This window comes from Chlorocebus sabaeus, chromosome 7, assembly GCF_047675955.1.
Source record: "Chlorocebus sabaeus isolate Y175 chromosome 7, mChlSab1.0.hap1, whole genome shotgun sequence".
In the NCBI taxonomy this organism is placed as follows: domain Eukaryota; kingdom Metazoa; phylum Chordata; class Mammalia; order Primates; family Cercopithecidae; genus Chlorocebus; species Chlorocebus sabaeus.
In genome coordinates this window covers 42,561,482-42,589,105 of record NC_132910.1, presented here as the reverse complement: position 1 = coordinate 42,589,105, position 27,624 = coordinate 42,561,482, and the positions used below count along the sequence as shown (strand labels likewise).

General features: G+C 33.8%; 1 protein-coding gene across 1 annotated transcript in view; it reads right to left on the bottom strand.

The window, feature by feature from the left end:
* Nucleotides 1-27,624, bottom strand: part of CCSER1 (coiled-coil serine rich protein 1) — a 1,436,819-nt gene that overhangs the window by 463,352 nt on the left and 945,843 nt on the right. The window contains exon 10 of the mRNA XM_073017490.1: nt 17,290-17,334. Coding sequence (XP_072873591.1) covers nt 17,290-17,334 — 45 coding nt within the window. The remainder of the gene's footprint in view (nt 1-17,289; nt 17,335-27,624) is intronic.

The following is a 27,624-nucleotide window of genomic DNA, read 5'->3' as shown; positions in this document are numbered from 1 at the left end:
CTCAGCAATACCAGAATATAACTTTTAAAAACACGGTAAAGCTGACTTTAAGGTTTAAAGGCAGGGCTATAAAGTGCTTTCCCTACAGTTACATGAAATAAGGCATATTTTAATTTCCTTTCATAACCTAAAACTGGTTTATGCTTTAAGAGTAGCCCTTCCAAGGTTAGAGAGAAAATTTTATTTGACTGCATATAAAACGGACAGCTTTTCCACTTATCCTATTAAATTCAACCATCTAGTTTTCTTTCCTTTTTTTTTTGTTTTGTTTTGTTTTATTGTCTTCTTTTTTCTCTCTTTTTCTCTTTTCCTCTCTCCTGATACAGTATTTCTTGCTTCAGTGATTCCTGGGAAAAGAGCCCAGTTGGTTTAATGTTTTATATTACAGACTACCTCATGAATTTAGAGTATTAACTCTGCATTGGTAGAGTTTTCAGGATGGAAAAGAAGAGTTATTCATGCTACTTAATACCTACAAATTTATGATCTCCTAAAATATACACAATCTTTATTTTATTTTTAAAATCCAAATTACTCCCTTTTATTTCACCTCTTATGTTAGCAGAAATTATGAAAAACACTTCTTCTATTAATTAATTTTATTGTCCAATGACTAATATTTTCTATGTGCCAATGCACAGTTTCTTGGTCCTCATATTCATATATCACTTTTGTGTCATTTTAAAGAGTGTCCTTCCTTACTTATTACACATTAGTTTAAATACCATTTAACAACGTCATTTTAAAATCCACATGCATTACATAACTTTAGGCAATCAGTTAATCTTCTTTTCACCTGAATCAGCCTTATGTATTCAAAAGGGAATTACAGTTCAAGGTGGTCACATTAGATAAAAGTGATGAGTGTCTGTAGACCTTGTACAATTTAATTCTGACAACGGGTAATGGGTAATTTAACCAGTTGAGTTTGCCCCATCATGTAACAGCATAAACATGCTTTAAAATTCACTTGGATCACCAGCTTTAAAATTACAAAACTTGTCAATAAAAAAAAAATTCAACCACATTTAAAAATTTTTCCCATAAAATCAGGCTATATAAATATTTATTTTTCTCACTATATCAAATTTCAATAACTCAAATACACCTAAGAAGTGCCAACTATTATCATACTATTATCATCATCTATATATTTAAGTAGGATATTATGGGAATAAATTAAATTAAATATACTTACCAACTTTTACTGCTCTATTTATTTATGATTTACCCCAACAAATAATTAAATATATGAAAGGCGAAAGGAAAAAAAATGAAGAATGAATGATCTATGTATGCAGAAAGAAACCAGTATCATTTGCCGTAAACCCAACTCTTAATGATCTTAAAAAAAGAAACAACATTCAACTCGCAAACATTTATTGGGTGCTTACTACATATTAGAAGCCATACAAGGTTTTATGAACATGAGTGGAATAAGACAGTGTTCTCTAGGAACTCACAGTCTATTTGACAGACTGACAGAGGATAAACAGAAAGAGTCACAGTACAATGTGATAAGCACAACATTATAGAAACGTGTCAAGTATTATTTTTGCAACTAGTAATTCCTGAGAAGTTTCTCCTCAAATAGGCCACTATTCAATGTGAGATATGGTGTTGAGTAAGTGGCTTTACACTTTGTGAGTAGAATGTCTACTGTCTTCTTAATTCAAAGTGAAGTAACAGAAACAATGGTATTGAAAACTTTCCTAGTGAGTATTTTTTTGGTACCAGATATTGAGATCATTTTTATAGGCAATGTTATTTTATCTATTCATAACAATCCTATAAGATAAGGTTACTATAGGATCCTATAAGGATGCTATAAGATAACAATCCTGTAAGATAAGATAAAAAAAAAAAAAAACACCAACTTTATTTTTTTCTAGTGAAGAAACAATTGAAATATGAAAAGATAGGCAACTTGTTCAACATCACATTGCTCACTGACTCCATGTGTCTCAATAAATGTGTTAATTTTTTAAATTCCATTTTTCTAGAATATAAAGTAAATCTACATTTCAATTAGTCTTTACATAACTAAACATAGGACAACACTGATGATATGGTTTGGCAATGGTGTCAGATAACAGGTAGATGAGTTAAAATTGCTAAATTTCCTTAATTTGCTTAGTTTTTATCTGAGCACAAGGCAGAACTTGCATAAGAAGCTCCAAAATATGTGCTGTATAAAAAGTTTAATATGCTATAGTGCCTTCTATTATAAAATTATTATTTGGTTTTGAGATAATTTAATGAATTTTTGTATCATAGATGTCTTTGTCTACAAAACATACACAAAATTCTAATAAATTATTTTACTACCCTTTGAGAAACCATGGACTCTCTTAATGCCTAAATCACTTGCAGTTTTCTTTGACCGGAGTTCTACATTAAAACATTTATGAATTACTCCAAAATGAATATCGAAGTTACTATATTCTCCAGGTAGCATCCTGTTCTTTTAAATTCCTTTATTTGCCAAATTCTTGAATACACTTTTCACATTCATTTTCTTGTTGCCAACTCTTGAACTTTTATTTTCAACCTGACTATCACCTGTTTTATTCCATCAAAAAAGTCATATTCTTTTCAAGGCAAAATTGGAAGATAATTTGCTTTACTTAATGCTTTTGATCTCCCTACACTTCTGACACTTTTTTTTTTTTTTTTTTAAACTTAGGACTACCTACCCTCAATAATCTTTGTGAGCTTTGCTTCCAGAAAATATACTAGGGCTAATAAATGACTGTATTAGTTAGGTTTCTCTGGAGAGAGAGAACATTTAGGAGACAGGTTAGATAAGTAGGTGGGTAGATAGGTAGGTAGGTAGATAGATGATAGATAGATAGATAGATAGATAGATAGATAGATAGATAGATAGAGAGAGAGGGGATATGTTAGGGGAACTGGCTGAAGAGATCATCGAGCTTGAGAAGTCCCCTGCTAGTCTGTCTGTGACCTGCAGAATAAGGGAAGCCAGTAGTATGGCTCAGTCCTAGTCCAAAGGCCTCAGGACTAGGGAAACAGATGCTGTAACTCTCAGTCCAAGGCTGCATGCCTAAGAATGGGGTGGGGATGTTGCTACAAGTCAGAGTCCAAGGACCAGAGAACCTAGAGTTCTGATGTCCAAGGGCAAGAGAAGAAGGGTGCTCCAGCTCCAGAAGACAGAGAAGGCAAATCTGCCTTTCTTCTGCCTTTTCATTCTATCTGAGTCCTCAGCTGATTTGATGGTGCCCACCCACATTGGGTGAGGGCAGATCTTCCTTATTCAGTCTACTGATTCAAATGCCAATCTTCTCTAGAAACACCCTCGCAGACATACCCAAAAATAATACTTTACCAGCTATCTTCGTATTCCTTGATCTAGTCAAGTTGACACCTAAAATTAACCATCGCAGTTACTAAATATAACTTGTCAGAGGAGAAAGCAACAGTTTTGATAGGCCACCATTGGAAGCAAGAAATGAATAAACACTTGTCTATTTTCGATAAAAACGAGGCTAACAGGTTGTATACAGTATGCACAGAACCTTAAAATTGACTCCATGTGTTTCAACAAATATGTTAAATTTTTTAAGTACTATACTTCAAAGTATAAAGCAAATCTGCATTTCAATTTATTTTTATATAACGCATAGGAGAACACTTATGATTTGGTTTGACAATGGTATCAGTTAATAGGCAGATGAGTTAAAATTGCTGTATTTCATTAATTTGCTCATTTTAAATCTAACATTCTGAGTAATTACAAATAAAAATACAAATTCAAATAAGCCATATATTTTCTCTCAACCATTTTAGAGGACAATCTTCAAAGTTCTATTTGTGACTATCTACCCCAATGCCATATAGAAATGGACAAGCAAATATATTGTGAATTTTCCTTTGCAGAATAGTATCTGATCTCTTTCTCTATAGCTCACAAAAGAGATTTATAGGCCACAGTCAGGAATGACATATTGGCAATGATTTAAGAAATACAATGGATCAGATATACATTGGATCAGTAATATAGACAACTGTTATAATTAACTGTATTGTTACCATTTGTCTCTCTTCATAGGGTTAGTTACTTTAAATCAATGAAAGATAAGACTTTTACCTCACTTCCACTGAAATAGACTTGGAGTAGATGTCTACTTGGATAACCAAGAAGCACTTTTCAACAATGATCAGTACATAGCTATGGCAGAAATACAGAGAAAATCAAAAGGAAAGCTGATAGAGTCTACAAACTGTTTGTTTCAGGCAAATTTCTTATTTTCCTCACTCCATCTCAAAAAATAACAAAAGAAAACTGAAATGTTAGCCAGCACTGCCCAACCTTAATTCTAGAAGGGCTATTAATGCCATATCTTCCCTACCACAGTGCCTTAATGTCTTTCCCACACACAATATTTCTAGATCATGAGAATCTTCTATTATATTACTGGTGGTAAATGTAAAAGATAGGCTAAATGGTGCTTTTATCATTCAATTTTTTTCTTCGTTTTTCAAAACATCAAAAAGAAAAAAAAACAGAAAAAGAAAACACTTTTTTCTTAAATTCCTGTTACTAAAGCATAATTACAGTCACACATTGCTAAACCATGGGGATACATTCTAAGAAATGTATTGACACCTGTAATCCCAGCGCTTTGGGAGTCTGAGGCAGTCAGATCACAAGGTCAGGAGATCAAGACCATCCTGACTCATATGGTGAAACCCCGTCTCTACTAAAAATACAAAAAGTTAATGGGGCATGATGGCACACACCTGCAGTCCCAGCTACTCAGAAGACTGAGGCAGGAGAATAGCTTGAACCCGGAAGGTGGAGGTTGCAGTGAGCCAAGATCATGCCACTGCACTCAAGCCTGGGTGACAGAGTGGAACTCTGTCTCAAAAGAAAAAAGAAATGCATTGTCAGGTGATTTTATTATTGTGTGAACATCACAGAGTCCACTTACACAAACCTAGATGGCATAGGCTACTATACACCTGAGCTATGTGGTATAGCCTACTGTTCTCAGGCTACAAACATGTACAGCATGTTATGAGACTCAATACTGTAGACAATTGTAAAACAGTGTTAAATATTTGTGTATCTAAGCATATCTAAACAGAGAAAAGTTACAGTGAAAATATGTTATGAAAGACTAAAAAAAAAAATACACCAGTATAGGGTAGCTCCATTATAGTATTTTGAAACCACTGTCATGTATGCAGTCTATCCTTGGGCAAAATGTCATTCTGTGGCACATGGCCGTATTTGATTGAATCATGTAGATGAACCTGGGAAAATTATACCACACTGTCAAAAATTAGAAATTATAAGTCATCCATAGAGTAGATAGCTGACACCATCATTTGAAGGTTATCATGGAGGACAAAGTACAAGGAAAAAAAGTAAAGAGGCTATCTAGCTTGCACAGAGTACAATGGTGTGGAATTTGAGAAAAGAGAAATAGAATAAATAACTGTCCATTTTCCAAAAGACAAAGACCGAGACCAAATGGATGCACCTGACACATAAGTTTCTATTCTTTGTAATCCAACAATTCCAAAGCACATCAAAATAGTAGTTACAGTCATGTCTTGGATGAGATAACACCTATAGGCAATGAATAGGTAGGCAAGAAGATAGACCGGGGAAAGAGTAGAAAAAGAGGGAGAGAGAATAGAAATGTTTAGTTAAGTGGAGATTAGCTAATGCTCTCAAGGAATGCCATTAGTCCAAAATTATTCAGTTGTAGTATGTCTGTTCATTTCTCTCCTTATAAGTCATAGTGTATTGTTTAAGTTTTACTCTGGAGACATATTTTCTAGCTTTGAATTCTGGCCTCATGGGCTTACTAACTGTAAGACTTTGGGAAAGTTATTCACACACTTTCTGATTTCATTTCTTCTTTATTGAAATGAGAAGAATTGTGACTATTTCTAAAGTTTACTGGATAATTAAATGATTGAATATGTGTAAAGTGCTTACAACAACACCCGGCCCGTGATAAGCACTTAGTACATGCTAACTCAATTTTTATGGCAAAGAGGACCCTGTTTTTCAGGTGTTCAGAGTGAAATATATCTTACCACAGTCCTGCAATTCCTTATCTAAAATTCTGAAGACCATATGTATCTGGTAATTCAGAATTACTTTGATTTTCAAATAATAATAAAGAGCATTTACCACATTTCAAAAATATCCCCAGTAAGGTTTAGAGAAGCAGGCTGTACAAACACTCTCATGTTTCTGCAGCAAAACATATAAATGTTCATGTGAAGTGGAAAAAACAAAGCCTGTAAGTAGGTCTTTTAGTTTAGGACAAGTTTTTACCGTTAAACTAGCTTGAGCCTCCCTTTGAGGAAAAAATAAACCAGTTTTCAGAGCACTTGGGATATCATAACTGTAGATAGGGAACTATTTATAAGTGTTATTTTATTATGTATTTATGTATTTATGTATTTATTTATTTTTGAGATGGTCTCGCTTTGTCACCCAGGCTGGAGTGTAGTCGTGTGATCTCAGCTCACTGCAACCTCCGCCTCCTGGGTTCGAGCAATTCTCCTGCCTCAGCCTCCTAAGTAGCTGGAACTATAGGCGCCCACCACCATGCCTGGCTAATTTTTGTATTTTCAGTGGAGACGGAGTTTCACCATATTGGCCAGGCTGGTCTCAAATTCCTGACCTTGTGATCTGCCCACCTCTGCCTCCCAAAGTGTTGGGATTACAGGCATGAGCCACCGCGCCTGGTCTGTTATTTTTTGTTTACTGTTAATGGTTGGAATTTGAATGTGATCAAGTTTCAAGGTTATTGAAGAGAACAAGAAGCTCTTGGGTAAATAGTATAGGGCAAAGAGGAAGCCCTTTTTTTGAGGGAAACAGATGATGCAGTCATATTACTTGTAGTGTGTGTTATGTCCTCCCCTAATTTATATGGTAAAGTCCTAGCCCCCAGGACCTCCTAATGTGGTTATATTTGGGGATAAGGCTTTTAAAGGATAACTTTCTGACACAGAAAGGATATACTGCATTTTCTATTGTATAGGTGGGAGCTAAACACTATATGAAGGTAAAGAGTGAAATGATAAGACAGTAGAGACTCAGAAGGGTGAGAGGGTAGGAGTGGGGGATGGATGATGATAAATTACGTAATGGGTACAATGTATATTATTCAGGTGAACGATACCCTAAAAGCCCTGACTTCACCACCACACAATCTATGCATGTAACAAAATTACACCTGTACCGCATGAATTTAAACCAAAAAGAAAAATAAAATGAGGCTGTTAGGCTGGGTTCTAATCCTATCTGACTATTGCCTTTATTAGGAAATTTGGACACACAAAGGGACACCAGGAATAAGCAGAGTAAAGAGCATGTGAGGACATAGCAAGAAGGTGATCATCTGCAAGCCAAGAAGGGAGCTTGAGGAGAAAGCAAACCTGCTGATTTTGTTGCTGGCATCAAAGATTTCTAGCCTCCAGAACTGTGAAAAATTAAAATGATGCCATTAAAGTCACCTACTTGGTGGTAATTTGTTACAGCAGCTTGAGCAGACAAATGTAGTGTAGAGTAGCAATTCTACTTAAAGCTATTATTTTGAACACAACTAATATTTGTATAAGACTGAAAGTCTCTAATTCTTGGATTTTTAATCTAATTGAGTCAATTGTTTATAAAATAGTTTGACAACATCATGTTTCTTAGGAGCTAAAAAATTAGAAATACATTTTTTTTTCCATTATTAGGTAATCTTATTTAAAAGTTTTAGATGACATACAGGTGAGCATGTAGTGATCACTGGGAAGATACTGAGGGGCCCCTTTGGTATGATTAAAAGACAACGGTAAAAACTCATTAGAAGTGATCATCTTTCACGGGGCTGAGTGACGACCAATGGCTGGAGATTGTTTCAAAGTGCTTGGAGGATAGGATGTGAACAGAGAATGGACCTAATGTCAAATAATTGACCTTGAAGGAGAGATGACTAAGAGGTGGGAAGAAATCCGGAGATCTATTGCCAAGCTCAGAGAAGGGCAACAAAGTTCTCCAGAGAAGAGCAGCGTTTTTCCGTTGCGGTTTTACAGGAACTAAATATGTTACATGGCAATGCCAAAAATTTAAAAAATGAGATAGTTTACACGAGGATTATTTGTTCAAGATGAAAATATAAACCAAAACAGGGAAAAAAAAATCTTACTGTGATATGGTAAGTATCAAAACAATGAAAATGGTTGTTTTCTTCTCTATATTTTTGAGGTGGCAGTTAGCTTCTATTTGTAATTAAGAAGGGAATCATAAGAGTTCACCCTCATTTGGATATGAATAAATACTTTTCTGATAAAAGCAAGCTGAATCAGTTCAACCATCTGGAGTAGTATTTTCTTTTATATTAATTGGCATAGTTAAAGAGCAAGAAATAATTACATAATCTGTTGCACACACAAAAACGCTATAAGTTTGTTTAAGAATATGCTTTCAAATAAATATACAACGGAGCAAAATAAACATTATCATTCGTTTTTTGCCTTTTCAAATAAAAATATCTCTAAGGTTGAACTGATTCTAAAAATAATTTATGTTCCTTATAAAAAGAGAAATCTAAATGTATATTGATTCAAAAGTCAAAATCCTTCTACTGTAATCCTTCTTGGTCCTCGCCTCTTTGTAAAATCCACTGTAAAGCTACAAAACCTTACTTATATCCAGATTAAAAAGAAAAGACATGAACAAGAAAAATATGTTTCATTTCAGAACCTTGAATCACAATATCTAACCGTGCTGTACGAAGCTACAGTGTCATAAAATCTGCCTAATCCCTGCCTATTCTCAACCTTGCAAAACCTCCCTTTAACTAACCCAGTCTGGATTTTAACATCTTGTAAAATATCTTCTCCTAATTTTCCCATTTAGAGACTTACAAAAACTTTGTTAATGTAGTGCTCTTTTTTTATTGCATGGGATCTAACATACTAGCTTTGTTCGCTCAACAGATTTCTTTCATTGTGGTCTTTTGTGGCATCAACAGTGAAAAACTGTAGAGATACAACACATGGTGAATTGAAACCCACCTGCAAGAGTTCCTCTGAAACATGCTTCTCTGAGGCCTCATAAGTCTCCCATTCAGAGGTCTGTCTGACTGTAAAAGTGAGGAGAATCCTGCTTTGGGACTCAACTTAATTTATTTTTGTCATCTCTCAAATACAAAGTTTCTGCCTCCTAGAAATGAGAATGCTTTTTAAGTAATCCTTTGATTATTTAATCAACTTCAAAACCACTTATCCGTGATGAGAAACGACATTACCGTTTGTTTTTGTCACTCTCTGAGTCACTAAGAGGTATAGTTATAAAGACTCAGGAGTTCAGAAGTTCTTGATGTTCTTTGGACAAATTACTTTGATTACCTTTTCAAAACCTTATGAGGGCCTTCCTCAATCTTGTCTTGTTTGTTCCATTTAGTTTCATTTTGCTTGGAGGTAGAGGGTTTGTCAGGCCCCTAACCTGGTCTTTTTTTTTTTTTTTTTTTTTTTTTTTTTTTTTGAGACTGAGTCTTGCTCTGTTGCCAGGCTGGAGTGCAAGTGGAGCAATCTCAGTTCACTGCAACCTCTGCCTCCCGGGTTCAAGAGATTCCTCTGCCTCAGCCTCCCAAGTAGCTGTGATTATGGCACGTGCCACCACGCCTGGCTAATTTTTGTATTTTAGGAGAGACAGGGTTTCACCATGCTCAACCTGGTCTTAAACCAGGTTCTTAAGAGGTTGCCCCAGCAAAATTTTCATGTGCTCTTATCAGTTCTTTTGACATTTCAGTCAAATTCCTACTTACGTTTCAGTTTAACTCATGTGCATATGTCTCTAACTGGCATAATCCTACCAGGTACAATCTAAATTAGTGTCCATTTTGGAGAACTCTATCTTGGGAACATGATGGTTGAACTGTTTCTTCATGTAATTGATTAGTCTCAAATTACTGCTTAATCATATTGTAAATATTATTTTATGTGGCTTTCTGTGCATGTGTGTGTCTATGTGTGTAATGGATTTCTTACATTTAAGGCTGCTTTATCATCCCACAATGATTTTATATCTGTCAGAAGCTGGCTCCCCCTCACTTGTTCCCCTTCCCTTTCTCTCTTTTTTTTTTTCCTGCTTGTCTTGCAAAGTATTTTTCTATCACTATGCGCCTACTCTAGGCACATATCTGATTCAGATAACCAGTCAAACACTTCCAAAGAAGGAGAAAAAAGTTAAACTGCGTGCACTTTTGTTTTCTCACCATTTGAGATAATACTGTGATCTTTCTTACTAAAGTAGATCTACTAAGCTTAGTTTTGCTTGATCAATGGGTTTCTTTGGGGTCATTTCTTGGAATGTCAGTGATGTACAAACATAGAAGAGATCTTCAAAATCCAATCTGAAGATGACCCAGAACATATATAGGATGTGAAAAACAGCTTATAAAACCTATAGTCCTTAAGCACTGCCTTCAATAAAAAATGCCATAAGTAGAAAAGCTAAATATTTTTCTCTCATCTGTAATATGAAATGTGGAAATAGAATATTCGAGGTTAAATAAAGATTCCAAAGTAGAATTTGTTGCCATATTTGGGATTTGCTACCTCAGAACAAATTTGGAATGTAAAATCCTTTAAAAAGCAGACTTGGCCTAGGATATTATTGATTGTCATGGTGTAGACTAGTCAACGCAGACAGTAAAATATCCAAATAGCATCTCTGACAGAACAAAATATGAAGGAAAGACCTGATTATATAAATAATAATAATAATAATAATGGTAACTGTTGCACATGTTGGATGCTTCCTATGTGCCAGACACTACTCAAAGAGCTTTATGCATATTATTTGCATATCATTATGCATATCATTGATATGCATATCATATTATATGCATATCATTTTCTCAACAAACTTTTGAAACAGGAACAATTATTATGGTCTTGTAATGTGTAGTTCTTCTAATTAAATGTTGATTTATAATAAGGACTAAATTGACTTTTTTTTAAAATCTTGCCCAAATTCCTATATAAAAGGTCTGGGGAGTCATGCCCTACAAATTATAAATTCTCATCAGATGGGTTTTATATAACTCTATATATTGTGACTTACTTTCTAACCTGGCTCTGGCATAACATTACAAGTCAAAGAAGAAAATCAAAATATTTCACCCCAAAACATGTTTCTTTGCGATATCTTGAAATGGCCCTGCAAAGTTGTCCTTTGTGGGGGAAAATTAGCATCTGTAAAGAAACTCTATTAACATAGCTGGTTCTTTTTCTTCCTGGCCCTCTCAAGTCTAAAGAGATTAACTAAGAGTCTAGCACCTTTTAAAGATCTGAATAAGAAATCCTTGTCATCTATTGTCTCTAAGTGCAGCCACTATAAGACCTCAAAAGAACTTTGGTCTCCACAGTCTTTTATCTTAACCTGAACATTTCCTTTCTGTCATCCCAGGTCTTTAGATAAACTCAACCAATTGTCAAACAGAAAATGTTTAAATTTACCCATAGCCTGGAAGCCTCCCCCACACCACCCGCTGCTTTGAGCTGTCCTGTCTTTCTGGACCAAACCAATGTATTTCTTAAATGTATTTCATTGATGTCTCATGCCTCCCTAAAAGGTAAAAAACCAAGCTGCACTCCTACTACCTTGAGCACCAGTTCTCGGGGTCTCCTTAGGGCTGTGTCACAGACCATGGTCACTTATGTGGCTCAGAATAAATCTCTTCCAATATTTTACAGAGTTTGACTCTTTTCATTGACAGTAAGTATAAAGATCTTTACTCTCCTTATTGCCTGTCAATTCTGAGTTCTGAGTTTTTTTTTTACTGAGTCCTTAAAGGGTCTCTTGATCTCAAATTCACACTGTTCATCAGATACATCTTAGTGTCAGGCTACAGGCACCTAACAACTGAAAAATTCTATATATTTCCCAAAAAATTGTCATCACTGAGATCATAAAAGATTTTCTTATTCTACTAAACTATACAGAAACTAAGAATGGGATATCTAAAGTTGAACTGAAGTAGAAAATTCAAGATACTATATTCTGCATATTAGACAATAAAGAAAACATACAAGTAGAAGCAAGTTTTGCAAAAAAATTATCAAAAAAAAACTTGTAATCATGATCTATTTCTATTGGAAGATACTTTTTATTCAAGGCACAAGGCTATAAAATAAGTATAGTTATCTTCTATAATTTCCAAATTATAAAAAATACTAGACCTTAAGAGAACAATATTGCCTAATGGTTTTTGCTAACTCTTATTCCCAAGAATAGTACATTTTCTTCAATTTTAGTTCTGTTCTTAGAAGTTGCATATTTTTCTTCTTTTATCCCTTTAAAAAAAACAATTCTCAGCTGGCCGTGGTGGCTCACGCCAGTAATCCCAGCACTTTGGGAAGCCAAGGCGGGTGGATCACAGGGTCAGGAGATCCAGACCATCCTAGCTAACACGGTGAAACCCTATCTCTACTAAAAATACAAAAAAAAAAAAAAAAAAAAAAAAAAAAATAGCCGGGGCTAGTGATGCACACCTGTAGTCCCAGCTACTCAGGAGGCTGAGGCAGGAGAATGGCGTGAACCCGGGAGGCGGAGTTTGCAGTGAGTAGAGATCTCACCACTGCTCTTCAGTCTGGGTGACAGAACAAGACTTCATCTCAAAAAAGAAAACCACAAAAAACAATTCTCTCCAGTGATCTCTCAGGCAAGAGAATAGAGTGACTTTGCTTAACTCAAGCAATAACCTAGTCCTAAAGTAGTCTGATTCATAATTCTAATTAAGTCATAAATGGAAAGAGAAATCATTGGTGATTTTTATTTCGTTCCAATTGAAATCATTCTAGTGTTAATGTTACAGGTTGACAAGTTACTTTGAAATTCAGAATATAATTTATCTGATTCTCAGAATTTTCTCTTTTGGAGAGAATTAAAATGATTTTCCATTTCAAGTAGAAATATGTAATTCCTCAAAAGATAAAACAGTGCAAAGTCTATCCAAGTCTATTAGCAAAGGCATACAGTCCACTATCAGAATAAAATAATTACTTTCTTTAGGATGTTATATGCTCAAATGATAGTTTACATCAATAAAGAATCTTGAAGTATTATTTTCAATGATTAATTAATGCAAATATAAAACAGGTTTGGGAAAAGAGTATTTAACTAAACATTGATTTTCAATCTGCCTTTTTTCAACTGTCTCTAATTATGTTTCTTTAAGTCTCTGAGGTTTGTATCATCAATAATTTCCTATTTTTGGTTTTCAGCAAAGAAAATAGAGAATCAGCACACTGTAATCCAGCAGAGAAAATTAGTGAAGCATTCTGGACTCCAAAATAGATAACAGGTTATAAGATATGCTCATTATTTTCTTGAGAATGATACATTCATAAATCAGCTATTTAAATAATTTAAAATGTATAATTTTTTCCTAAGTGTCTGTAAGAATCTATCTGTGCTTGCAATCCCACAAATAAAAGTGGAATGTTTTTAATATCAATGGCATGATCATGCAAATATCATCAACTGAAAAATTTCCAAAACACGTGGGAATTTTTGCAGTAATGTGGAATGAGTATGTCTATAAAGTTGTTGATCATATTTCTAAATACTTTAGAAATTACCTAAAGTGTTAATTCTCTTTCTGATGTTTAAGAAGCATATTTATAATCAGTTTTATAAGAGTGTAAACTATTTATCTAAAATATTCAAGTGTACCAATATTAACCTTTTTTCAGAATTCCAGATTAATAACGGCAACATTATCCCTGTCAAGACTGTTCATCACTTTAAGAGATCTGAGTCATGCCAATTATATAAAAGTGATCCTTGATCACTACACATTTGTACTTCATTTGCATAGCCTCTTTGGTTCCTGAGTTTCTGTAACTTCCAATAACAGCCTTAATCCAAAAATTCCAATAGCTAGTGTATTTCATATTAGCTTATCACATTCAATAGAATTTCAGAAGCTAAATATTTATTCCTGATTTAGATATTGAACCATAATTATTAGTTCTCCTCATCATGATATAAAGTCACATATCATGTGATTTTAGACCTGTGACACAGAATATTCAGAATACCAATGGCTGGGCATTTTTGAGGTAGGGTAAAAATAGAGACAATCTGCCATTCCAAAACTGTGCACACAGGCACACACAGATGAAGCTTTAATACTTAAAAACTGACCTTTGGAAAAAAAAAAAAAAAACCTACCTAAAATAACAAAGGTATTTTAAAGTATTTTAAGAAAAATTACAGTAACTTAGTGTTATACACACTTAATGAAAAAAATAATGATTTATCTATGTGTCTTACCCAGTCAATTTCACTGAGGTTTTTCTATGAGTTGCAAAATCCCACTGGATGCAAGAAAATTATTTATAATCAATTAGAAATACCTGTTAAACCATCACATTTTGTATAGCATTCTACTAATCTCCCCTTTTAAACAAGCTTTTTATTATCTATTATAATCAGCCCCCTCAAATTGTATACACAATATGCATGTATAAAAATGCAAAAATACCAATATAACTGGAGTTATTTTATACAGCTAATAACTATTTTCATATATTTCACAATTTAGCAATTTAGGTGTTACCTATCTCTATTTCCTTTAGAAAAGTAATTTACATTTTAATCACTTCTTCTTAATTTATATTTTTATACAGCATATAGTTTCAAATCTAGCCTTCTTGTCTGGCAATTAGATTTTTAATGGTATTTACCACTTAGCGAAATAGCATATTACTGTCTACTTCATTTTCTATGAATACTCTGTTCTCATTACTTCAATAAATAAATAGAACATTTTAAATGGCACTTCTTAAATCTTCTTATAACTATTTGGTAATAAGCCCTTGATATTGCATCCATCAACACCTACTGGGAATAGCTGTCATTTGAACTGAGAAATTAATTCATCATAATAAGTAATTATTGTCATTTATCAATCATAATAGCATTACAATGAGAAATTTTAGGAAATCATTTGGAGTAAGAGTTTTCTAACCCCCACCCCCTTTCAATTTAACATAATCAGAAGTACATTGTATATCGTATTATGCACACACGTAATAGAACACAATAAACAGAAATTAGATATATACATGTCCCATTTCTTAGGTGAGATCACAAGGTCCTTAACATAGTAATTGTACTCTTTGTTTACAGGTCATCTACCATTGAGACTTGAAAATAACAGTTTTTACAACATACTTCACCTAATTGTCTGATACCTCCCTAAAGTTTCTTATCTTAGAACACACTAGGCCTCTTAGTCACAGGGAAAGCTAAGGTAAGTATTTAGATTGAATAGAAATATGCCTAAGTAACCCTGTGCTGCCCCAAGTGGACGTAAAGTAGTTGTTTTGAATTTTAATAGTTGACATTTACTTTCTGGTCACGAATTAGAGGTGTCAAGTGGAGAAGACATTACTGGATTATGGTTAATTTCATGACCTTAGCTTTTTATAATTATTCCATTACCCTGAGGGAGAAGGCTAAAATCAATGTTGTCCCTTCTATGGAGATGTATACATTAAATTGTAAATTATTACAATTTTGACCTTCACAGAAATCACAAGGTAGTTTTGAGAACAATATACTTCTAAAATTAATTTAAACACATTTTCACCATGTTCCTTACTTATAAGTGCACTTATAATAAAAATAAAATCGAAGGACGTTAGAAAAATAAGCAATACAATTTAAGAGCCACTCTTTCAATAAAACCCAATCATTATGCATTTAAAAATAATGCATAATGAAAAACTATAAAAATCTTAGTAAAACAAATGCAGAATTTTGCCACCATTTAGCAATGCCATTGTACGGATATATGGATTTCAGTTTTCCTTCTTTTGACACACAGCGGCTATTAGACTAGGAAACAGCAAGGAGAAGCCGAGTAACTCCAGTTGTATGTCCCTAAAGGCACTAAATCAGCAGAGATAAATTGCGGCAGTACTGCTTGGATGTAAACTTTCACTTAGGAGGTGATCAGTTTAGTTCTTTCTATAAGTAGATCCACTTTGGTCATGTCTGAATGAAAACAGTCACTCTCACAAAGCTGTAAAAGGCTCTGAGATCCCCTTATGAAGTGCATTTTTCCCCAGTTATACTGATGACCATATTCTTATCATCTTGCTCTCCTACAACATGAAAAATATCTAAAGATTTATCTGTGTTTCACCTCATCCAGCTCTTCCATCAACGTGAACCAACTTTATGTGTTTCTAAATAAAAATAGATTCTTCTGGATAGGAAATAGCTGAGAAAATGGAAAGAGACCTTAAATGACAAATTCACTAGGAACTAAAATGTCAAATACTAAAATCATGCAACTGGTATTAAAACATCAAGGAAAGCTGGCAAACACCACTATAGGGAAGAAATCTGTTTCTACAGAAAGGAGGCTACAAATGGAGAGGACAGTATGATTTATTTCCTCATTTTATAGGACAAAATACCTTCACTTTTGTACAAAAATTGCTATATAAGTATCACCAAAAATGATTTTTTTTGTGCAGCGAGAATATTTTGATTTACTGAATTAAATATTCCACCCTTCCCACACCTCCCAGCAACCTGAATCACAGAGTTAAGTACAGCATTTATACATTTAGCATGGAAAAAAATGTAAGTGATGTTAAGTCTTCACATTCAGTTAGAATCAGAAAATAACATGCACAGTATAAATTCTATGGTATTATGTTTGGTACTGTGAAAAGTTTCTCCTCGTTATAAAGCTTCTGGGGTAGGCAATAATGAAAGAAGTTTTAAAATCACTAGCTTTATCAGAGCAACTTCATACTCTCTAATAATGCACACCAACCTAGTAGCATATGCCAAAAGCCTTTGACAGGAAAATGAAGAATCCCAAATGTCATAAAATGTTTGCATTGTTAGAATTTTGCTAATTTCTCAGTAAGTCTCAGTTTTAAAAATTGCATTGTAATGTTTGCTTAAAAAGGCTTTTCTGCCCCCAGTGAAAGGACCTGCTTCTACAGAAATCCATTATAACAGAAACAATGTTTGCCTAATCAGAGAAACAACATTTTCTTTAGCTTCAGAGGAACAAGCACAAATAACACATTTACATAAACATGTAAAATATGCTTTGGCCAGAATGAACGGAGCCTTATGCATACAACATTCTCTTCAATGCATCTCCATTTCCATTATCAATGTAATTATCATCAATCACCATCACCACATCACTGCAACACCATAGCCATGTTTCCTCTTTTTCCCTGTCCCTCTTCTTTAAACATTCTTACCTCTCTCCCTCCTTGAACTGTCTCTAGTCTTTTCAAGTTTAAACCCTGAAAAAAGAAAAGCAAAGTATATTATTATTGGCAGAGAAGAAGTAAATAATAATTCATACTAGTGCAAGAATTTTGAAATAAAGGAAATAATTCACTTATTCATAACAAAGATCTGTATATAGATGACTATCTCATGTGTGTATGTGTCTATGAGTATGTAGCTAAGTAAGTCTTCAAATGTAGTCCCAATGCATTTCCTGCTGACCCCTAGATCATAAGTAAAAATAAAATATTAATATGTCTATTTTACGTAATGATTGCCTACCCTTTGTTGAAACCAAAGATATTGTTTAAACTTGAACTAGTACGTACAGTATATTCTATGATGGTAAGCTCCTGCTCTATTTCACCTACTGGCAGATCTCAGTGCCCAAACAAAGTCAGATTGATAAAAGACAGCAGAAGCCCTTGCAGTACTGCTGATTATCTATAAAATATTCAGGATTTTATTTCCTGTCAAAGGGATTTCTCTCTCTTCTATTAGCATACCTGCTCTCCACAATATAAAAGGAGGATCCACTTTAAGTTCATAATAAGCACTATACTTAATTAAAAGAAGAAAGAGTTATTGTTTTTCTTAGCAAGTCAATTTTGTCATTAAAAGTAATGGCAAAAACTGCAATTACTTTTGCACCAATCTGATAATTATTTAACAATGCTTTGGAAAAAATAAATTTAAAAATGTTCATACTACCATTAAGAATTTTGATTAAAGTCAAAGTATTTCTCTATTTCTGATGACAATCTGAATAGTACATAATCATAATTATATATTCGCATTACCAATGCATTTATCACATACATTGCACTACCAATGTATAAGGTTAAAAAAAAAAAAAAGTCCTGTAATAAAGAAGCACTAGACCTATTATGTTTCTAGCTTTATATTTAGGAATTTAAGAAGATATTATTACTGTTGTTATTTCATTAAGTAGCAACAATAATAATGCTGGGAGTGCAATATTGTAGTTAAGTATTTCATAGTTACAGGAAAAATACATTACAGGATAACTTTTTTTTTCATTTGGCTACAGCATTTATGTTTTAAAAAACTTCAGGGTTTTTTCAAAAATGTTATCTCTTCATCAATAAAAGTAATTTCTTGATTGTTTAGATAAAAACACATGAGATACATATTAACTAAACCATTTTATTTTAAACAGTAGCTTTACTACTCTCCTGACCCTAGAAAAGGTTCTAGAATCAACACAGCAAACCATTTATTTTTGTAAAAAAGTGGTAGCCTGTTTTCTGATTATAGAAAATTATCTACATTTATAGAACACAGTTTGAAGAGGCTAAATTTTATGTGACAAATAATATAAAACAAAAAGTTAGAACATTTCTTAAATGTAAAGTTTATGCTAAAAGTAAATTCTAAAGTAGTACTCATGCTTATAGTTTTTTACATCTGGGACATAGTATAATGGGATGCTTTTGAATTCAGACTGACGTAGTTTTAAATCTCTGGTTTGTCACTTTCTTCTGAACGCCCTTTAGTAAATTACATAATGTCTCTCAATTTCATCTTTTGTGACTGAAAAATAATAAATATAGTAGCTATCAAATGTATTTGCTAGGAAGATTAAATGAGATATTATATGTAACAGCATTTAGCAAAGACCAGGCACAGCATATTCCCAAACAGTAATTATTGTCTTCTCTTCTTCCTCCTATTTTTATCATTATTACACATATATAATTAGTTAAATATAAGATCAATTTGAGGCTGGGCATGGTGGCTCATGCCTGTAATCTCAGCACTTTGGGAGGCAGAGATAGTTGGATCACTTGAGGTCAGGAGTTCGAGACCAGCCTGGTCAACATGGTGAAACCCTGTCTCTACTAAAAATACAAAAAAATTAGCTGGGAATGGTGGGGGGCGCCTGTAATCCCAGCTACACAGAAGGCTGAGGCAGGAGAATAGCTTGAACCCAGAAGGCAGACGTTGTCGTGAGCTGAGATCATGGGAGTATTGTTTTCATAAAGCTTGTGGGGAAAACATTGGCCTTATATCTTTAAACAGTTTTCTGACCCTCAATTTTCCTACCATCTAATTCTAGAGCTCAAATTATATGTTAAATAACTTGTTATTGTCTCCAAAATCACTGACACTGTTTACTTTTGTACAACCTCCTTTTTCCTTGATATTTTCTATGTTTTCTATTGTTACACCTTCAAGTTCATTGATCTTTTCTTCTGCAGTATCTAATCTGCTTTTAATCCCATTCAGTGAAATTTTTATTTCAGCTATCTTGGTTTTCATTTCGAAAAGTTTAATTTTGATATTATTTTATTATCTATTTCTCTCATTATATTTATATTTCTCTTTAATTCCTTGACATTTATATTTGCAATAATGTTTTAAACTTTTTCTGTTAACTTCATTATCTGTCATTTACAGGTCTGTTTCTATTGACTGAATTTTCTCCTGACATGAGTCATATTTTATTATTTTTTCTCATGTCCAGTAATTTTTTATTGGTTGCCAGATATTATACATTTTACTTTGTTTATGTTAGATTTAGTTATATTGATTTAGACGTAGAATTGTCCCTGGGAAACAGTTAAGTTACCCATGACTCATACTGATTCCTCTGAGGCTTGCATTAAACAATTTTTAGGGTGAGTCTGAAGTAGTCTAGTGTTAAGTTATCCCTGTTCCTAAGGCTTGGTCCTTCTGTGCTCTCTACTGAACTCCCTCTGTATTTAATGGGGGTTCACTACTCTGGCTGATGGGAAATCAAAAGATTCCCAGACCTGTGAGACCCCTGGGAATTCTACTTAGAGTTCACTCTAATTATTCTTTTCCAGCAGTTGTTTGTCACCTGGTCATATGGAATTTCACATTATGTATGTGTAGATTGCTATTCAAACAAAGATTCTGGGGAGCCCCTCTGCAGAGTTCTAGAACTCTTTGTGTATTTCCCTCATTTCTGGTAATCTGCCCCACAAATTCTAGCTCCTTTGTTCTCTCTAAACTCAGATCTTTGTCTCCTCAACTACAAAATTAAATACCATGAAGTTATGTTTAGGCTGTTCCTCCATATGCCACGTATCATGGTCTAAAAATTGCCTCCAGTCAGAAATTCCAGTGTTGGAATCATCTCTTCATTTGCTTCCCTTCTCTTGAAGATCATAGCATTTCTATATATTTAGTCCAGTTTTCTAGCAATGAAAGCTGGAGGACAAGTCTTACAGACAGATCTCCTTCATGAATAGAAACAGAAGTCAGGATAAATATTATTTTAGCTTATTTTTTCAAAGGAGGACATTGAAGCCTACAAAATTTAAATTATGTGACTAAGTTTCAGATCCAGTAAGTACAAAAGTAAAACTTAAATGAATATTTCAAGAGCCTCAATACCAAGTTCATCCTTTCATCCTTAGTCAAATTGTTTTAAACTTCCATCAGTCAAAATGTTTAATGTTGTATTACATACTTTTGAATACAAATTTATTATAACATGAAATTCATGCATGAGTCACCATGATTCTTCAAGGCAACACAGTGATTAAAAGGAGCTGAGAATCAGCATTTAGTGGAAAACAAAAAACAAACAAACAAAAAAAAAACAAAAAACACATGGTTGGAATATGGACTGGACTGAAAGGCAAGCTTGCCAGAGTAGATAAGATGTACTGTGTAAACAATGTAAAAAGCTTGGTGGTAATTTAGGCACTAGATTATTGACAGATCAAGCTTCAGGTTGAAAACCTGAAGCAGTGTATCTGATGACAAGAATTTGAGAGCTGTGTGGGCAAAGAATAATGGCTTATGAGGATTTTCCATATGATACTAGGGCTTTAGACAAGATTGTGTTTCAAAGGAGAAGTAAGGTATAGTGAGATTCACTAATTCTATGAACTGGGAGATGCCAAGCCTTAACTGATAGCAGAAATTGCTCTTGAGTACTAGAGCAAGACTATCTTCAAGTTGGAAGATCAAGTGACTTGAATGTGGAAAACTGTTAGGGAGGTATCAACTGTGACTTACAACCTCTGCTAGGAAACCTGCACAATCTTGATTTTTACTGACTCTTATTAACAGTAACTTGGTTGATTTGCTTTAAAAGATCATACTGTAATATCACCCCAACTAACCAAGAAATAACATTTAGCACAAGGGATATTTTCAAAATAAGTATTAATCTAAAATAACCCAAACACCTTTATTTGTGTTCACTTATATATACCACACGATTAAAAAAATCCTTTGCATTTTTATACTATTATATAATTTCCACTAAGACACATATTAAAATGATTCAGAAACAAGAATATGTTTTAATTCTTTTTTTTTTTTTTTTTTTTTTTTGAGACAGAGTTTCGCTCTTATCACCCAGGCTGGAGTGCAGTGGCACGATCTCAGCTCACTGCAACCTCTGCCTCCCAGGTTCAAGCAATTCTCCTTGCCTCAGCCTCCCAAGTAGCTGGAATTACAGGCACCCGCCACCATGCCCGGCTAATTTTTTTTTTTTTTTTTTTTTTTTTGGTATTTTTAGTAGAGACAGGGTTTCACTATATTGGCCAGGCTAGTCTCAAACTCCTGACCTAGTGATCCAACCGCCTCGGCCTCTGAAAGTGCTGGGATTACAGGAATGAGCCACCATGCCCGGCCTGAATATGTTTTAATTCTATTCACTGATGTACACACGAACAGTCAAATTATTCATATATATACACATATGCATATGGGTTGATTCTTAATATAAGATTCACAGAATTTTAATTGATTTAAAATCCACTTTGTTATTCTTCAACCATATAAATGCAATATTTACCTAGCATGTCTTGAACAAAGTGTATTTAAAAATACTCTGGAGGATGTAGTTGGAAAAAATTCATTTCCCTCAGTATACATATTTCTCACTAGAGAATAGGAAATCTCTGCATTGATCAAAATTAATCACATAAGACCAAACCAAAATGTTATAAATTGTAGGCAGGAAAAAAATTACCCTAAAGCAAATGTTCTGCAGTGTGTTAAATTAAGATGGTTTAGTACGGCAGTAAGGGAGAAAGGCTATTAACTGAAAAAAAAAAAAAAAAAAATAGAACTTCCTATCAAAATTTCTCTTGCATTCCAGTATCCACATGAACACCCCTGGTAACCGTGCTGGCATATAGACCCACTTTGTCTAAGGTACTCAGGGATGTGAGGGAAGAGATCCACCCCTTCATAAGGATTAGAAACCCTTCTAAAATTTCTATCATGTCCGAAGGATTTTCCCTGCTTCCCTGTAAACAAATAGGCAGAAATATACTATCTAATATCCCTAGATTTGGTTGATTTATTTTTTTTAATTGAAAAAATATAGATTGGACAGATGGAATAAAAATAAATATTTTATTTCTAGAACTGCAGAGATTTCATTATGTTAGTTTTTCTTAAAATGTAGAAAGTAGCCATGATTTAAATGGATAAAATAATAATTAATTTTTAAAAGGCTTCAAGTAACTGTGTGACTTTTTAACATTTAGCTTTAGCTGTGAAGGCACAGGAAAGAGCTAGAAGGAACTTTAAATAACTGTAGCTCAACCTCTTCATTTTATAGATGAAGAGGCTTGCAGCCAGGGATCTTAATTTATAAGTGGCAGTTTTGGGACTCGAACTCTGGCCACTGGGTCCCTAATCCAGAATTATTTTTGTTTAAACAAATTGTTTTAGCAGTTCTATCATCAAGCATAGTCTTAAAAGTTGTGTAACTTCTGGAGCATTCCTTAATGATTTCATGGGCCAGGTTTCACAGCTATAAAATTGAAATAATTTATGGTATAAATGAAAGAACCTTTATAAAACAAGGCACTATGCCTACTCCATCATTTACTGCAACATGCACTGAAGTTAGTGGCATAAGATGTTGCTGCCCTTGTTGGTAAAATCTAAATAAAAGACTCATTACTATTACAGTTATAAAGATAACTAATATTTGTTGAATGTTCTCTATGTACCAAGCACCATTACAAGTGTTTTACCTGGATTAATTTAATTCTGACCATAGCCTTATTACATGTTATATTACAAAATAGTTATTCCCCCACTGGGCAGAAATGAAAATGATCTACCGGTTATTCTGTTTTGTTTTTGAACTGATCTCTTTAGACAAAATAAAATGCAACTTCTTATTAGTTCTTGCTATTGTTAGTTTCACATTGCAGCTACAGTATATGGTTCAAAGAACCACAAGAGTTTGTGTAAAACACTTCTGGCCTGCTTGCTTCTCACTGCCACATTTCTTATTATATGGCAGCATCATATTAGTGACGGAAACACATTGTTGGATGATAAGGATATTGTTTAAGTCTCTGGGTCTTGGCTTGTCTGGTAAAAAAGTGATGATTGTCGGGAGGAGGATATAGAGAGTTGTAATGGATGATTTCTGCAGAGGGTTAAAATCTAGTATCTGTATTATGTTTTAATTTTAAGACAGATATATCAGTCCTTTTATAGATTCTTATTCTGTGTCTTTCTATCTTGTATGGCCTCTCAGTGAAACTAATGAAACTACTCAAGAAGTTAAAAAATTCCAAAAACTTTGAACACAGCTTATATACCTACTGTCAGCCTTATTTAAGGTTCCCTAATTTCTGATTTTTTTTTAACTTACATCTCTGTAGTTTACTCTATCAGTTTGTTGTGTAAATTTTTAATTCAGTTTCAATTTCCAATTATATTGTTTATAAAAATATTTGTTGCATAAATGGACTTCTAATGATAGTCTTACTTAGGATTCGTTTTATAAATGATAATATTGAGGAGTGTCATAGGTTTACGGAATTGACTTAGAAACACAAAAAGTTTCCTAAGGCAACTTAACCTACTTAAAAACTGCACTAATTAATTCTTACACATAAATCTAGTCTTCCTTTTAAGTTAATAAATATAGTTTAAATATTTGTAATTCTTTTATCTCTGTTTTAGCCATTTATTGAAAAAAATATTCTCCCCCTAGGCTATATTGAAATTGAAGTCACGGAGGGATTTCTAAAGCACACGTTTGAAAATTTCATGGAGTTCATCATGATTTGGGCTAAAATCTATTGAAATAAAAAGAACAGCTAAATGTCAAAATTTATCAAACTATATTTTTTCTTCCCTCCTTTCTAAATTAATCCTATTAATCTTTGAAAGTCTATACTGTAATAATCCATTCACTGGAAGCTTTGAATTGTTCTTCATGTCCCATTTAAAAAATATATACATATGTCATTATTGCAGACACTTAACCATTCTTCACTTTTAAGGTTCTCTCTTTGTAAAAATGGAAAATTCTCACTCAATTCTCTTAAGCAATTTTGTAACCATACCACAGGATACTTCTAAGTGTACACAGATGTATGTAACAGAAATACTTACATTTTGAGTCTGACTAGGTGCCAGGCATTATGCAGTACATGTTACATGGCTTATTATTTGTATATCATTTTTATATACTTTTTTATTCCTCACAATTACAATATGTTACCATTATTAATCCCCATTTTGCCATAGAAAAAATGAGGGAAGGAGAGGTTAATTAACTTTCCTAAGGAGATACAGATCAAAGAAAGTAGAGTTGAATACTGAGCCCACAGTATCTCATTACAGAGCTACTTTTGGAACTATTACACATGCTACCTCCAAAAGTAACTAATACTTTATTTTTATGTGTGTTGAGATAACTGACATGAATTGGATATGTGTTTTGTAAATGAGTGATTGAGTAACCTATTAAATGAGTAAGCCTAATTCCAGAACTACATTAATGTTCAAGTGATCAATCTAAACCATGTCATTTTTACCAACTGAAGAAGTAAATGCAAAATAATAAATGATTGGTTTTTCAATTAATTTAGATTGGAAAATAACTGTGAAAAAAAAAATTTAAGTAAATGACATTGAATCCCAGAAGCCCTGATTCCTTGGGAAAAAATGTGAAATTCAATTGAAATATTTCCTGGGGCAGACAAAGATTAAAAGAAAATTAATGCTACTGTATGGGCACAAATAACATTTCATAGAGTGTGTCTGTGATTATTGTTGCTTTAGGCTAACTAAAATATTAAACTAGATTAGCACTTCCATGCCCCCAGTTTTCTAGCAGTTCTCATCTTGGTACATTGCATAAGTTAAATTCCTTTTGCTCCAGGGACCTAGGTCATCATATTTTATGAGGTTTCATACAGTAGAGTTCATCCTGCAACTAGATTACTTATAGCATTTCTGATGTTCATACCTGGGTGGTTGTTTGTGATGCCGTTTTCCAGTTCAGATTTGAGACTAATCAACAATATAGACTTTCTACGAATACGTCATGTGCTATTATTTCTAACAATTTCTGATTGTTAATCTAATTCTTAAATAGGAAGTCAAAGACACACTTTCAGAAAACAAGTAACTCTAAATATTGTCAATGAAAGGCATGTTGATTTAGCATGCAATTATGGTGGTAAATAGTCTAACCATGAACTTAAACATGTAAGAACTCAACTAGCACTTAATGTGTAACATGTCAGATCATAAGGCAATTATTTTGCTATTTGAAAAACTATTCGATGAGATACAAAGCTTATTGAATCAATCGATCTAGTAAGCTATGTGTCATATTCTTATCGTACATCAAAAAAAAGAGAGAACGTACTCAAATAGCTAAAAAGAGAGTATTAGTAGCTAGATTATGATTATTTGCATATGAATCTACTGTCTGTCTCTCTGTCTGTCCCCATCTCTCTATACACCAACCCCATCAATCCATTGCAATATTCTAACTCTCTTGATAGTTCTTAACATGCCAAGCATTCTTCCACCATAGGCCTTTGGACTACATGTTCATCCTGCCTGGAACTCTCTTCACCTAGATATCTGCATAGCCAACTCCCATGGCTTCTCAAGTCTTTGCTTGTATCTCACCTTCTCAGTGAGCTACTTTTACCACTCTAATAATACAGTCTTCTGCCTACTTCACTTCTAGGTACCCTTAAAAATTTTAACATACTATATAAATTCCACTATTAATGTGTATTATCATCTTTCTATGTTAGAATAAAAGTACCTCGAAGACAGGCATCTTTGCTTGTATGTTTCTAAGTTATACCAATTGCTCAAACAGTGCTTGGTGCATGATGCTAGGTTCTAAATAAGTACTTAAATATTTGTAAAATGAATGGAATATTTACTTTTCTAATCATCCATGTATCTAAATAGTTTTATCAAATTTGTACTATATTAATTTAGAACTATAAGCAATATAAGTAGTGTTCACTTTGGAGATCATATAAAATAAATTTATTTATTCTTATTAAAGTCAATAAAAATCTAATATTTCTTCTATAATTTTAAGAGAGTCAGCAATTTTTTTTTTTTTTTTTTTTTTTTTGAGATGGAGTTTCGCTCTTGTTTCCCAGGCTGGAGTGCAATGGCATCATCTTGGCTTACTGCAACCTCCGCCTCCCAGGTTCAAGCAATTCTTCTGCCTCAGCCTCCCAGGTAGCTGGGATTACAGGCATGCACCACCATGCCCAGATAATTTTGCATTTTTAGTAGAGACAAGGTTTCACCATGTTGGTCAGGCTGGTGTTGAACTCCTGACCTCAGGTGATCCGCCCACCTCAGCCTCCCAAAGTGCTGGAATTACAGACGTGAGCCACCACGCCCAGCGAGAGTCAGCATTTTCTTATCATACTATCTGTTTATAACACCACATAAAGTGTGCCATCATGTTTTTCTGTTAAATGCTGAACAATAATCAGTGACAAAGACTTTATTTTTTTTAATTGTTAATACCAGACTGTCTTGTAGAATGGCAGTTCCCAACCTTTTTGGTACCTGGAACCGGTTTTGTGGAAGGCATTTTTTCCCACCGCTGGGGGTGAGGATAGTTTGGGGATGAAATTGTTCAACCTCAGATCATCAGGCATTAGATTCTCATAAGGAGTGCCCAACCTAGATCCCTTGCAGTTCCCAATAGGGTTTGTGCTCCTATAAGAATCTAATGCAGCCACTGATCTGAAAGGAGGCAGACGTCAGGCGGTAATGCTCATTTGCCTACTGGTCATCTCCAGCTGGGCAGCCTGGTTTTTAACAGGCCTGGACAAGTATGGTCCGTGGCCTGGGGGTTAGGGATCCCTGCCATAGAGCACAATTCTTGAAAGGATAGTGTCCCCATTCTATCAAGATAATGATTATTTCAAGATGAAAACTAAACTAATTAACTTGCAATGTTTAGAAATATAAACTGAGTTCAACTAAAATAAAGAGGATGGATTAGAAGTAGCACAATACTGAGAATAATGATTTAGTTTTAA